This window comes from Dendropsophus ebraccatus, chromosome 7, assembly GCF_027789765.1.
Source record: "Dendropsophus ebraccatus isolate aDenEbr1 chromosome 7, aDenEbr1.pat, whole genome shotgun sequence".
Taxonomy (NCBI): domain Eukaryota; kingdom Metazoa; phylum Chordata; class Amphibia; order Anura; family Hylidae; genus Dendropsophus; species Dendropsophus ebraccatus.
Window position 1 is genome coordinate 141,622,963 of NC_091460.1, and position 13,667 is coordinate 141,636,629.

Below are 13,667 nucleotides of genomic sequence, written 5' to 3' on the forward strand. Positions count from 1 at the left end.
GCCTGATGGGGTGGTGTGTGTAGACGGCCTGATGGGGTGGTGTGTGTGTGGTGTGTGTAGACGGCCTGATGGGGTAGTGTGTGTGTGGTGTGTGTAGACGGCCTGATGGGGTGGTGTGTGTGTGGTGTGTGTAGACGGCCTGATGGGGTGGTGTGTGTGTGGTGTGTGTAGACGGCCTGATGGGGTGGTGTGTGTGTGGTGTGTGTAGACGGTCTGATGGGGTGGTGTGTGTGTGGTGTGTGTAGACGGCCTGATGGGGTGGTGTGTGTGTGGTGTGTGTAGACGGTCTGATGGGGTGGTGTGTGTGGTGTGTGTAGACGGCCTGATGGGGTGGTGTGTGTGTGGTGTGTGTAGACGGCCTGATGGGGTGGTGTGTGTGAGTGGCTACAAAACCATGCAGCACCAGTAGTGACAGTAATGGTAACAGGTGCTTTATTCCTCATTGGTGGCAGCAGAACAACAACCATATTATAAAGGATTCAGAGACTTGTGGTGAATCTGCTTGCGCCTTTTTACTAAGATACAATCACTATGGCAGCGCTACATTTTAATAAATTAGCCACAAAATATTGAACCAAAATACAGACCAATCCCCACTATCAGTAGTGTCCCACAGACTCCTTAGTAAGTGTCCCCCCCTCCCTTCCCCCTCAGTGCACGGTGGTTATATTCAGATTGTGCGGCTCTCCCAGAATTCCATGTCTCCCTCAGCCTTACAGGTCCCCTCCCCCTCCCGGAGGCAGCAGATCCCCCAGGTCAGAGGTCAGGTACACGTCCATCACCCGCTGCAGGGGGCTGTATGGAATGTGTAGGGGCCGCGTCAGGCTCCTTAGGGACCGTCAGCATTTTGCAGCTATTTATAAGGCCGCAGACTCCGCTCTCCGCTCGTGTCACCTTTCACCCACTTCCCATGAGTCACTGAAGCCTCCTACGATCGTCCCTCAGCTCAGGGAAACCCGGCTCCGGACGGTACCACTCCTTATCATCATAGGGGGAGACTCAAACACGTGAAAGTACAAGTCTGCCAGAACTATATTAATGATCTGACAGAAAACTAAATAACATCTAATGTAAACCGGACCCGGTCGTATCCATTATCACTAATAGTAACTCCACCTAGAGGGCAGTCCTTCAGACACCCCCACCCTCGCTGTGCTGTGGTACCTCCCAGCACATGACGTAGCCGTGACGTAACGCTGAGAGGAGCGCAGGGAGTGGTAGTTAGAAGCCGGCTGATGCAGACACTGGCAGTCCGGGGAATCCCGCAGACAGAGCGAGCAGCCGCCGAGTACCGAGCCCCGGAGAGTCCGCAGCCCCCCGCACGGGATGTATCAGGGCCCGGCAGGAAGACTGTGCTCGGCGCTGAGAGACGTGCCCGCCGCGCTGTGCGCCTCCTCTCTGCGGCAGCAGCCCCACCACTCCCCGGGGAGGAGGAGAGCGCTCTCACCGCCCGTCCTGGGCTCCCTGGCCGGCTTCGGCTGCTGCCATAGTCTGGCCGGCTGGATCGGGGACGGAGCGGCTAAAGCGGCAGCTAACCCGGGCACAGCATCCCCTCCGGTGCCGGCGGGCGGAGCGGCCGGGAGTCCTGCACGGGCAGCTGCACGGTCAGGTGAGTGCGGGGAGATGGAGGGGCCGGCTGCGTTATGTAACTGGGGGAGGGGCGGGGACACACACTGCGGTACCGGAGACACAGTGCGGCAGGACTGTACCATCCCGAGGGGGCACGGGGGACTGTACCATCCCGAGGGGGCACGGGGGACTGTACCATCCCGAGGGGGCACGGGGGACTGTACCATCCCGAGGGGGCACGGGGGACTGTACCATCCCGAGGGGGCACGGGGGACTGTACCATCCCGAGGGGGCACGGGGGACTGTACCATCCTGAGGGGGCACGGGGGTCCAGTAGGCTTGTACCATCCTGAGGGGGCACGGGGGACTGTACCATCCTGAGGGGGCACGGGGGACTGTACCATCCTGAGGGGGCACGGGGGGGACTGTACCATCCTGAGGGGGCACGGGGGGACTGTACCATCCTGAGGGGGCACGGGGGGGACTGTACCATCCTGAGGGGGCACGGGGGACTGTACCATCCTGAGGGGGCACGGGGGGACTGTACCATCCTGAGGGGGCACGGGGGGACTGTACCATCCTGAGGGGGCACGGGGGGACTGTACCATCCTGAGGGGGCACGGGGGGACTGTACCATCCTGAGGGGGCACGGGGGGACTGTACCATCCTGAGGGGGCACGGGGGTCCAGTAGGCTTGTACCATCCTGAGGGGGCACGGGGGGACTGTACCATCCTGAGGGGGCACGGGGGGACTGTACCATCCTGAGGGGGCACGGGGGGACTGTACCATCCTGAGGGGGCACGGGGGTCCAGTAGGCTTGTACCGGGCACAAGGAGGGGGGCTGTACCATCCTGAGGATAAGGAGGGGGGGGGGGGCTGTACCATCCTGAATACAGGGCATGTTAGGACAGGCAGTGAGATCCTGGCATGGTGTGCCAGGGCACAGGCTCTACCCCTTGAGGACAGGGCATAGGGGGCTGTACCATCCTGGGGACAGGGAATGGGGGGGCTAGGCGGGCTGTACCATCCTGAAGACGGGGCACACAGGGCTGTACCATCCTTAGGATAAGGAGGGGGTGCTGTACCATCCTGGGGTCAGGGTTTGGGGGCCCAGTGGGCTATACCATCCTGAGTACAGGGCATGTTAGGACAGGCAGTGAGATCCTGGCATGGTGTGCCAGGGCACAGGCTGTATCCTCCTGGGGCATGGTTTGGTTTCCTGGTACTGGTGGGCATTGTGTTCTGGCCGTAGAGGTGGCATCACAGCTGACTCCCCCACCAGTTATGCCCCTGGCTGCACGGTTCATTCTTTAGTCACTATTCGCTGCCCGTTCCTCTGCCAGTCTCTATCCAGCGGGTGACGTTTTCCTTCCATCTGACCGTCCATGGGTAGCAGCACCCGAGTGGCAGCTGTGGGGCAATGCATTCTGGGAGCTTAACCAGGAAGCTCTGTCATGAAATACAAAATGAAGACTCCCAAAACAAATGGACGTGTGGTAGTTTCAGAACTGGGGCAGGGAGACAAGCGATGCTAGGTGCTTTTATGGCCTGTTTTACCTGATGTCGGAGTATCCCTTTAAAGGGGTTGTCCATGCTTGGCAAAACATGGCTGCTTTCTTCCAGACACAGCACAACTCTTGTCTCCAGTTTGGGTGCGGTTTTGCGGTGCGTTTTTGTTTTTTTTTCATACATGTTTTGCAAAAAACATTGGAAAAAAAACGGATTGCAAAAACGCAGTGTGAACCCCGCCTTAGAGAAAAGCTGCGGGGAATCAAATGCCGAGTGTTTGGGCTCAGGGAACGTTGCCAAACTCAAACACTTTGATGGTTCGCTCGACACTAGAGAGAAGCCTTGGAGTTAGCAGGACCTGGCGTGTGATGTGAGGTCGGGGGTCATGTGCAGACACGTCTGTGAGGAATGTGGCGCGGCTGGCGAGTGGTATAAGCGGCCGTCTGACTGTCCTGTAATGGACGGCTGCTCTCTGCACGGCCCCTTCAGGTGATAGAGGAAAGGGGACTCTCCACATACCACTGGATTGTGTGAAGCCCCGGTTAGGTCGCATAGAACGGTAATATTACACCGGCCGACTAGTGGTCCGTTTACACGAAGCGATAATTCGCCGATAATCGATCGTTTAATGATTTTGAAGCAACGATTTGGTTTTTATAACGATCGGCGTTTAGATGATTAAATCGCTAGAAAATACATAAGAAAAATATTGATTGTTTTAAGAGACTGTTTACACGAAGCGATCTGCGAATGTTTAGCGAACGACGATGTTGAAAGATCACAATGAACGATTTCTCGCTCGTCGCTTGATCGTTCGCTGTGTTTACACGAGCCGATTATCGCTCAGATGCGATCGTTATTGCGAAAATTCCAAACGATAATTGTTCCGTGTAAACGCACCATATGGCCCGATCATTTTAGTAAACAAGCGCCAATCTACTATATCGGCGCCCGTTTACTGGACCTATTAGACGGCCCGATAATCAGGCAGCAATGGTGCGTTTACACAGAACGATTATCGATGGCATTTGAGCGATAATCGGCTCCTGTAAACACAGCGAACGATCAGACGAGCGAGAAATCGTTCATTTTGATCTTTCAATATGTTCTTAATTCGTCGTGAAAATTTGCAGATCGCTTCGTGTAAACCGTCTTTCACCGATTCACCCTGTGTGTGAGTTGGGCTTAAGCGATCGCAATAACGATTTTTCTAACGATTTATTCGTCTGAACGCTGATCATTATAAAAACCAAATCGTTGCTTCAAAATTGTCGATTAGCCGAATTATCACTTTGTGTAAACGGACCATAAGAGCTGTATGGACATCAGTAGTGATGTCCATGCAGTCCTTGCCCAAATGCCTGATACCTTACCTTTCCCCGCTCCCAGTCTTCTCTCTGGTGTTATGCAGCTGCCGTGTCCAATTATTTACTTAGAAATAGGAGCAAAGCTTGTGCAGTGTTATAGCGGTTATAGAATACTTACCTGCTCTGTAATACAAGCCTCAGGCCTGCGACAATCTTGGAGCGTGAATCGGACTCGCACTCTGACACATGACGGACGCGTGTTTCCAGCTGACCTTCCTGCATTTTCTGGTTACGGCCACTAGATGTCGCCGTGATCCCTTCCTTTTCCTCTTCCTGCCCACGTGACTGTGAACTTTGAATGTCATGGCCGTGTTTGCTGGAGCTGCCAGCGTTCTGCGGCTTGGTGAAATTTGCAGCTTTTCTTAGGTGCCATCACGGCCTCTTCCTTCCTGTCCTGAATAGCTTTTCCTTTGGCACATATGCAACATGGATGACCGGCAGCTGCCTGAGTGAACAGTGAGTGCTGTCTATTGTCTCTTCTGGTAACGCAGAGGAATGACTGCTGCATTCTTCATACACGATCTAGACCCATTGTCTCGGGGTGACGGAAAAGTGATCCAAGGTCAGAGAGGTCGCTGGGAGCGGAGTTTAGGAAGGGCTTCGGCTCCGGAGCCGTAAACAAGATCTTATGTAATGTAACCCCTCCATGGTGTCCTGCTGACAGGCGTTCCGCATTTGGTTGCCCTTTTGTTCACACTTTGACTTGTACTCAATGCTCTATAGAGGTGAAACAGATTTGTCAGTGTGTTCTGGCTCCTGAGATCTGTCATATAGAGACATTGGAGAGGAGAGGAGGATAGCGGCCATACGGGTTTTGGCAAACAGCTTTATCATAAGTTAGCCGGCATTGTACTAAGGGTTATTGTGCCGTAAACGTTAGATCAGTGCTTCAGTCTCTTACAAGGTCGTCTTCTATAATGTATATAAGTGATGAGCAGAAGTATTTCAGTTTGTGCACATTGTGCATTTGCTTCAAGTTTTTTTGAGACCCCCCCCCCACCCCGACTTACAACTGGCTGAGTGTATAGTACAGGATGGTTCACCTGGTGTTTATCATGTATTACGCAGCCAAGTGACCCTTGTACAGTGTGTGCTGTAATGTCCAGGAACACGCCGCGTCACTGAATAACAGAATCTCCTACACGCTCGCTGTTCCGTGCGATGAGTACAAGATGTTACTGGAGAATGAGAAAGAAGCCGTCCAGGGCCAGTAAGCCGACACTGCTAGGCTGCCAGTATCCTTGGGAGGTTCCCAGAGATGGAGATGTAAATGGCCGCTTACAGGGGACGTTGTGTATTGTACTGAGGTGCACGTACAGATATGATGGAGCTGTAGTGTCATGGCATACATATGATTCTAAATCTTCATGCAGGGAATCCACAGTACAGGCGAGGTGATTGAGATAATAAGAAACTGTTCACATTCTGCAGAGAATCTGTGTGGCCTTGGATGCGGATATGCTGCAACTTGTTCCAATTACCTCGTTTACTCCGATGGGAAGATAAAAACCTGCAGTTTGTTGCCGGTGGCTGAAGTTTGAAACATGGGTACAGCCAGAGGCAATGTTCATACAATGTATACATGATGGCCGTTATTCGGCACTCAGAACAACAACCGTTTTGCATAAAAATTGCATTGAAGTCTGTGGACAACGGCCGGAAATAAAATGACAAGATCGTTATTTCGATGGCCGTTGTTTGCGTTGACTTCAGTGTAAATAATTAGTATGAAAAGAACTCCCACGAGAACTGGCAAGTTGTCATGCGGCCCTTGCCAGCAACGGCGCGTACATGCAAATACATGAAAACGATGGGGAGCAGGAGGCAGGTCAATGGGTTAATATACATTAATATGGGGAGAAGCAGAATTTTTTTTTTTTTTTTTTTTTTTTTCAGTTGCTGCCCATGGTGAGGCTAACAATCTATTGTCTCCTTCCCCCCCCAGTTCTGAGCTGCTGCTTTCTGCAGAAGACACAAACATCTGTGTGTGAGCTTTTCTCGCTGTCTCCCCCTCCCTTCTGAGACAGCTTTTATAATCAATTACCTGGCAGGCTTTATCTGAAACTTGTTTGTAATGCTGGGAGGGATATTCTGAGTTCCAGCTATTAATGAACTCACTGTGACTAATCTTCCCAGGATTACAAAGAAGCTACAATGTTGCCAATAAAGCATGCCAGGGACTTGTTTACGTCGCAGGAGGGGGAGACGGAGAGAAAAGCTCACACAGATTTTTGTGTCTTCAGCAGAAAGCAGCAGCTCAGAACTGAGGGAAGGAGACCGAATAGATGTATGGAAGGAATTGTTAGTCTCACCATAGGCAGCAACATATCAAAAGTTATGTTTGAGTGGGATACCCCTTTAAGTTGCGTTCTGTGCCACTCTCACCAGGCTTTTTAGAGGAGTGGTGGGGGGAGAACGCCTGGCTGACCCCCACACCATATGCTGCACCAGCCTCTCCCTTACAGCATTGGTATGGTGGCAGCTTTGTCCATCAAGGTGGTCAGATACGGAGCGGCTGTATGTGGGCACACTGGTGTAGCAGGTGTATAGTGTGTGCATAGAAAGCAATGGTTAGTGTGTCAGTCCCGGTAGGTCTCGGTATAGGGGGATAGTCATTCCCTCCCCTTAGGGAGTAGACTGCGGGGGAGGGGTAGTCTTCTCTCTCCCTGTCTGGAGGCCGCACTGTCTGTGTCATAGTCGCCCTTGAATGTCAGTGACGTGGCTTTATCTACTGATGGGTTTAGACGGCTTAGCAGGCAAGGTGATATAAACCCTGATGTATGAGGATCAGACAGAGATCGGTCACTGGGACACATTCAGCGTAGAGTGCGAGGACCAGTGCAGGCAGGATGGATGTACAATTCTCTGTGACTACAGGATACCATGGCCTGTCTGTGCAGGGTAGGACACCTCCGCTACTCTTTGCTGTTTCTCCTGGGTAGCACGGGACCTCCTCAGTATTCTGTATATATGGAAGGCCAGTGGATAGTGCACAGCTCAGTGTTATGGCCGTCACTAACACTCCATTCACACCTCCTCGTCTTTTTAACATAGAGGTGACAACGTGTAGGTACCCAGCTGCAAATATTCAGTGGTAGAGCTGGGCGAAACGTTAGAGCGGGTGTAGGGAACCTTGGCTCTCCAGCTGTTACAGACCTACAACTCCCATCATGTCTGCAGAGCCAAGGATCCCTACCCCTGCGTTAGAGGATCACAGATTCTAGAAGCTGCGTCGGGTTACTAGCATCACGTTGCCTGGAGTTCTCCTTTAAGAAGCTGGATGATGATTTATATCTTCCCTTGTATTGTCTTGTATATTCCTGTTTTCAGAAGCTTCACGTAAAAATATTTTCACTTTTGTTTCTTTTTCTTTTCCCAACAGTGTGTTCCATGGGAAACAGCACCAGCCGCTTGTACAGCGCCCTCGCCAAGACTCTCCGCAGCACGCCTGCCATTTCCCAGCACCAGGATTACCCTGAAGAATCTGAGCATGAGCAGCTGGATCCATTGGACCCCAAAGACCTTCTGGAAGAATGCCAAGTAGCCCTGCGGGAGCGGCCGGCCAGGCTCCATAGGGAGTTTGTCAGTCGGACCGATGATTTTAGCGGCCCACAAACCTTTCGAGTGATGCAGTGGAATATCTTGGCTCAAGGTAAATTAGGTTTACTTTTGTTGAGGAATATTCTTCTAAGCTGCATCGGTGCATCCCACCTGCACCAGTCCTGATATTCTATCCCTGGACAGAGTCTGTTTTGTTATGGGCAGACTACACGGACGTTACTTGGTGCCTTTTACACAGAGATTTTTCTGACAGATTCTTGAAGCCAAAGCCAGGAATGGATTTGAGAAGAGGAGAAATCTCAGTCTTTCCTTTTTGACCTGTTCTCTGTTTACAGTCCATTCCTGGCTTTGGCTTTAAGAATTGGCCAGATAAATCTCTGTGTAAAGGCACCGCGCGTGTGTGTGTGTGTGTGTGGGGGCCAGCGTCAGCAACTGGCTTATTTAAGCAAGTCCTGGGGCCCACAGTGCCTCTTGGGGACCAGTCCTGGTACTGCACTTCTTTTTTGTACAAGATTTCCCAGTCAAAAGCAGAAAACTTCTGGTTCTGAGAGCAGGATGAGGTCACCCAGCACCTGTGACATCAGTCCCCCCCCCCCCCTGCTATCTGTCCATCTTTCTATGTATCTCCTATTAAACTCTGAGGAACCATTGTATATGCTATCTATCTCATATCTATGTACTGTATATCACATTTAGAAGGTTAGTGGATGATCCCCAAATAAAATAAATATATAAATATATATATATATATATATATATTATATAATAATATATTTTTTTATGTGTTTGCTGTTGGGGAGAGTATGTAGTTCCTGTGTTCTATTTTTCACATGCAGAGAGCTGAGTAAGCAATGTGTATATAATAGGGGCTGTAGCAGTAGTCACATGTTTGAAGTTGGAGGCTGCTGGGTCTAACTAGTACCAGCACAGTCCTGACAATGAAAAGTCACTGTAAAAGGTATATCGCTCCATGTAATAGGGCCCTAACATAAGTTATAGGTAGCAAATTTAATGAAGACTCAAAGATAATAATAGTTACACTGTTCATATTTACTACATCTTGTTTTCTTTGTCTTCACAGCTCTCGGAGAAGGGAAGGACAACTTCATCAAATGCCCCATGGAGGCGCTGAAGTGGGAAGAAAGGAAGTACATGATCCTGGAGGAGATCCTCCTGTATCGCCCTGATGTCTTGTGCCTGCAAGAAGTCGATCACTATTTTGATACTTTCCAGCCAATCCTTAGTCGGTTGGGATATCAGTGCACTTTTTTGGCAAAGCCGTGGTCCCCCTGCCTGGATGTAGAACATAACAACGGGCCGGACGGCTGTGCCTTCTTCTTCCATCAGGACCGCTTTCAGCTCGTCAGCAGCACTAAAATCAGGCTCTCCGCTCGGACATTGAAAACCAACCAAGTGGCCATTGCCGAGGTCCTGCAGTGTAAGGAGACCGGTAGGTTAGTGTGCTTTGCCGTCACCCACCTGAAGGCCCGCAGCGGATGGGAGAGGTTCAGACTTGCACAGGGCACAGATCTCCTGCGGAATCTGGAGTCTGTCACACAAGGGGCCAAGATCCCTCTGGTCATCTGTGGGGACTTCAACGCAGAGCCCACCGAGGAAGTATACAAGCGATTCGCCTCCTCTAGTCTGAATCTCAACAGTGCCTATAAGGTGCTCAGCGAGGACGGCGAAACCGAACCTCCTTACACGACCTGGAAGATCCGCCCCACCGGCGAATCCTGCAACACTCTGGATTATATCTGGTATTCCCAGCATGCCCTGAAAGTGAACTCCGCCTTGAGTTTACTCACCGAAGAGCAGATTGGGCCCAACAGGCTTCCGTCTTTCAGTTACCCTTCAGATCATCTGTCTCTGGTCTGTGACTTAAGCTTCAGCATAGAACCTGACAGGTTGTTGTAGTCTCCGCACCGGTCACTGACGTGTAGCTGCTGTCGGGGATGATAGAAATACCTGGGACATGAAATAAGAAAGCTATTTATTTTACACAATCAATCTGTTCTGTAATCTGTGACCATTTCCTTACCAGATATGGTACTCCAGCGGGGTTACCATGACATGGTACACTAGAGCTCAGGGGGTAGGGAACCTTGGCTCTCCAGTTGTTGCAAAACCACAACTCCCATCATGCCTGGACAGCCAAAGCTTTAGCTTTGGCTGTCCAGGCATGATGGGAGTTGTGGTTTTGCAACAACTGGAGAGCCAAGGTTCCCTACCCCTGAGCTCTAGCTGCTTATATAGATGTTTTGTACGGTTTTTACACCTTTTTTCTTTCCTTCATCCTGAATTGTAGCATTAACCAAAACCAAATGCCTTTTTGTAACGAGAAGTGCACGCGTATTTCATTTCATTGCAATTGTCTGTGTAAATGTCACTTTTTTTTTTCAAAATATTTATTTTTCTACTTGAAGCAAAGTGAATAGCGTTCATCAGGTAAAATATATATTTATTCTTTAATTTAGATATGGGGGGGGTCTGATGACTGGCAAGTTTATTGTTCAATGCAATGATTCTAAAGTGCAATATAAAGGGATTTGCCAGTCTGAGGACCTAACGTCATGGTGATTTTTCATACAGAAATATGTATCTTCGTTTTTTTGTTTTTATTTTGTGTGAATCAATCAAAATCGCCAGCCATATGTTATAAGAATTGTAAAAAAAAAAAAAAAAAATGAATGCACTAAGGATAGCTAACCCCACGAATGGTTCGTGACGAATGTATATTAATTTTTTTTCTCTTTTTGTGAACTAACACTTAGAAATGTATAATTCTAATGTATTTTATAATGTAATAATACTGGCACAACGTCCTGCGTGCACCCAGGTATCGCACTGGGCATTGTTCATCCCAACTCTGTGAACTGTTTCACGTTTGACTCGTGTTTTAAAAGAAATCAACTGGACACTTGAATGTTTCATTGTAACGTGACGTCTTGGTTTACGGCCTGTTTCTTAGAAGAAACCACTTTGTCCTTTATCACTGTAATGTGAATGATTTGATAAAAGGCAGAATGCCAAAACCTTGTGTCACTATGAAGTTTATAAAGGTTTATTTATTGGAAATGTCTTGTTTCTTTTAGTGTTACTCGCATTCTATATAACATGTTAGACCAGGGATGGGAAACCTTCAGCTCTCCAGCTGTTGCAAAACTACAGTTCCCATGATGCTTGGACAGCCAAAGCAAAGGCATCATGGGAATTGTAGTTTTGCAACAGCTAGAGAGCTGAAGATTTCCTGTCTCTGTGAACTATTGTAGGTAACTGTATAGAGGAGGACATCAGTGAGGAAAGTACAGATAATGCTGCATTTCCATCACTTTGGAGCAGAGGTCAGATGTAAATATTAGGGTACCGGTACCCCAACAAGCTGCTGATGTACTACCTAAACATGATGCAAAGAGCCTCGGCAGCTCCACACTGTAAGAGTTGTTTGAATATGGCAGGATATTAGAGATGAGCGACCCTGGAGCATGCTGGAGTCCATCCGAACCCGAACGATCGGCATTTGATTAGCGGTGGCTGCTGAAGTTGGATAAAGCCCTAAGGCTATGTGGAAAACATGGATATAGTCATTGGCTGTATCCATGTTTTCCAGACAACCTTAGAGCTTTATCCAAGTTCAGCAGCCCCCGCTAATCAAATGCCGATAGTTCGGGTTTGGATGATCCCGAACCTGGTTCGCTCATCTCTACAGGATATTAATGTGGAACACCAGTTGGCTTCACTAATTTAATAGACTGCCATAAAGTCTAGCGTACCTATGTAGCTACACTACTATTTTGCTCCAAAACACTAGATCATGTGTATTATAAGACCTCAGTTAGGATCCATTTACACAGATTATCAAAAGAGGTCAGGTCATAAAGGAAAGGCTGAGATTTTGCCTCTTTTCAAATCCATTCCTGGCTTTGGCTTCAAATCTTCGGCAGATTATCTTTCTGTGTAAATAGACCCTTAGCCACACTTGGCACAAAAATGTAATGTTTCTGCTGCATTTTCAGCCAGAATTCTGCCACTGATGCAACATATTAGTAAAACCCTTGATAGACTGCAATTCACATCACAACCACTGGGTGGCCAGGTGAAGAGAGAACCTTGGCTGGAGATAATCCCAGACTATTAATAGCAAATCTACAGTAGTGATAAAGCAAAAATCTTTTTTTTTTTTTTTATACCTTCTCCAGGACTGTATCCAGCTTTTCCAGTCACCTGGAGCAGAGTTCAAAAGGAGCAGCCTGAGTGCTGACAGCCAAGCATTAACAAAGCGCTTTGCTTCATTACTATTGTAGATTCTCTGATCTCTGGTTATCTAAACTGCCTGATATTGCGGACAGACTGTGACTTCGTGCTGAGCCCAACTTTGTAGAGGGTAAAGGCCCTATTACACGGGCCGACTGAGGAGCAAACAAGCACTATTAGCGCTCGTTTGCTCCTCATTCCCCGCTGCTATTCCACGCGACATCAGCGAGCAGGTGCGGCCTGCCCAGGTGATTGCTGATCGTCTGGGCAGCCCTTAGGATATAACGGCGGTCTGCTGCAGCCTCCTGTTTCACGTAGTGGCGCCAGCAGATCGCTGCCATATAAGTAGTTTCTTTCAACATGTTAAAAGACAAACTACTTCAACGATGTCGGCTGATCGTTGCCTTCTATTCCATAGGACTATTATCGGCCAAATACAGCCGATCGTTCAGTGGAATAGGGCCTTAAGAACCAACTGTTAGGGCACCAACAGATTATCTGACACTTTTTTTTTTAGCCAAAGCCAGGAATGGACTGTAAACAGAACAGAAAGGAAACTCTAAGATTTCTCCTCTCAAAATCAATTCCTGGCTTTGGCGTAAAAAAGGTCAGATACTCTATTGGTGTAATAGGGCCCTGAGCCGGGTGCTTACAGTGAATGTCGCAAATGTTAGTTGAGTCAATGGAATTTTGTGAAACGCCATACTGGCTGTTTTCTCCCTCTCTTTTGGCACTGTGGCAATTTTTCCAAAGCACAGCATGATGAAGTTTTGGCTTTTTTGGTCTGCAAATGTTCCTCTTTCATAGAGTTCAGTAGAGAAAAAATGCCAACATAATCTTTGGCAATTCTTTCTGGCGGTCAGGAAAGCGACACAAAAAAAAAAAAATGGAGCACCCATATTATGCTTTTCCTTCTACTCCACCATTAATTTGCATTTCTGCATAAATTATACAGTAAACATGATGGTTTTCTTTAGATTTTTATGTTATTACAGATAAGCCAATCTACAGTAGGAACAAAGCAAAGCTCCTCCCCATGTGCTGGGAATAGATGGATCAAGTCCTGGGTCCACTTATTTTTTTCCAGCATCGGGGGAGAAGCAGCATGGAGCAGACTTTAAAGCCTTGTGAGTAAGAAGCCAGTTGGAATGAAGCGCTTTGCCTTGTTCCTACTGTAGATTCGCTCATCACTAGTTATAATATAGGATTGATTCTACATTGTGTTTAGGGGTTATATTTAGAGATAAGCGAATTTACATTACAAGCGAAGCCATTTGTTTGCTCGGCCCATATGCCTGCTGCCTTTGATCTCAAAGCCACTGACTCCCAGGTGTGTGGAAAAGCTGGATACAATCCTGGGGAAACTGGGAGAAGTTTCCCAAGTCTGTATCCAGCTTTTCCACTGA

The 13,667-nt window shown here is 48.6% G+C and overlaps 1 protein-coding gene across 1 annotated transcript; it reads left to right on the forward strand.

Moving 5' to 3' along the window:
• The first annotated feature begins 1,200 nt into the window (after positions 1 to 1,200).
• Positions 1,201 to 10,133, forward strand: NOCT (nocturnin). Its single transcript, XM_069978613.1, has 3 exons — positions 1,201 to 1,609; positions 7,829 to 8,098; positions 9,089 to 10,133. The coding sequence occupies exons 1-3, from the start codon at positions 1,327 to 1,329 to the stop codon at positions 9,922 to 9,924; spliced, it is 1,389 nt and encodes a 462-aa protein (XP_069834714.1). The 5' UTR covers positions 1,201 to 1,326; the 3' UTR covers positions 9,925 to 10,133.
• The last annotated feature ends 3,534 nt before the right edge of the window (positions 10,134 to 13,667 follow it).

Bases quoted from the DNA above. Each gene is read 5' to 3' on its own strand.
- NOCT (XM_069978613.1), top strand. From the start codon at position 1,327: ATGTATCAGGGCCCGGCAGGAAGACTGTGCTCGGCGCTGAGAGACGTG. The intron at 1,610-7,828 runs GTGAGTGCGGGG...TTTTCCCAACAG, and splicing joins ACGGGCAGCTGCACGGTCAG to TGTGTTCCATGGGAAACAGC. The intron at 8,099-9,088 runs GTAAATTAGGTT...TTGTCTTCACAG, and splicing joins GTGGAATATCTTGGCTCAAG to CTCTCGGAGAAGGGAAGGAC.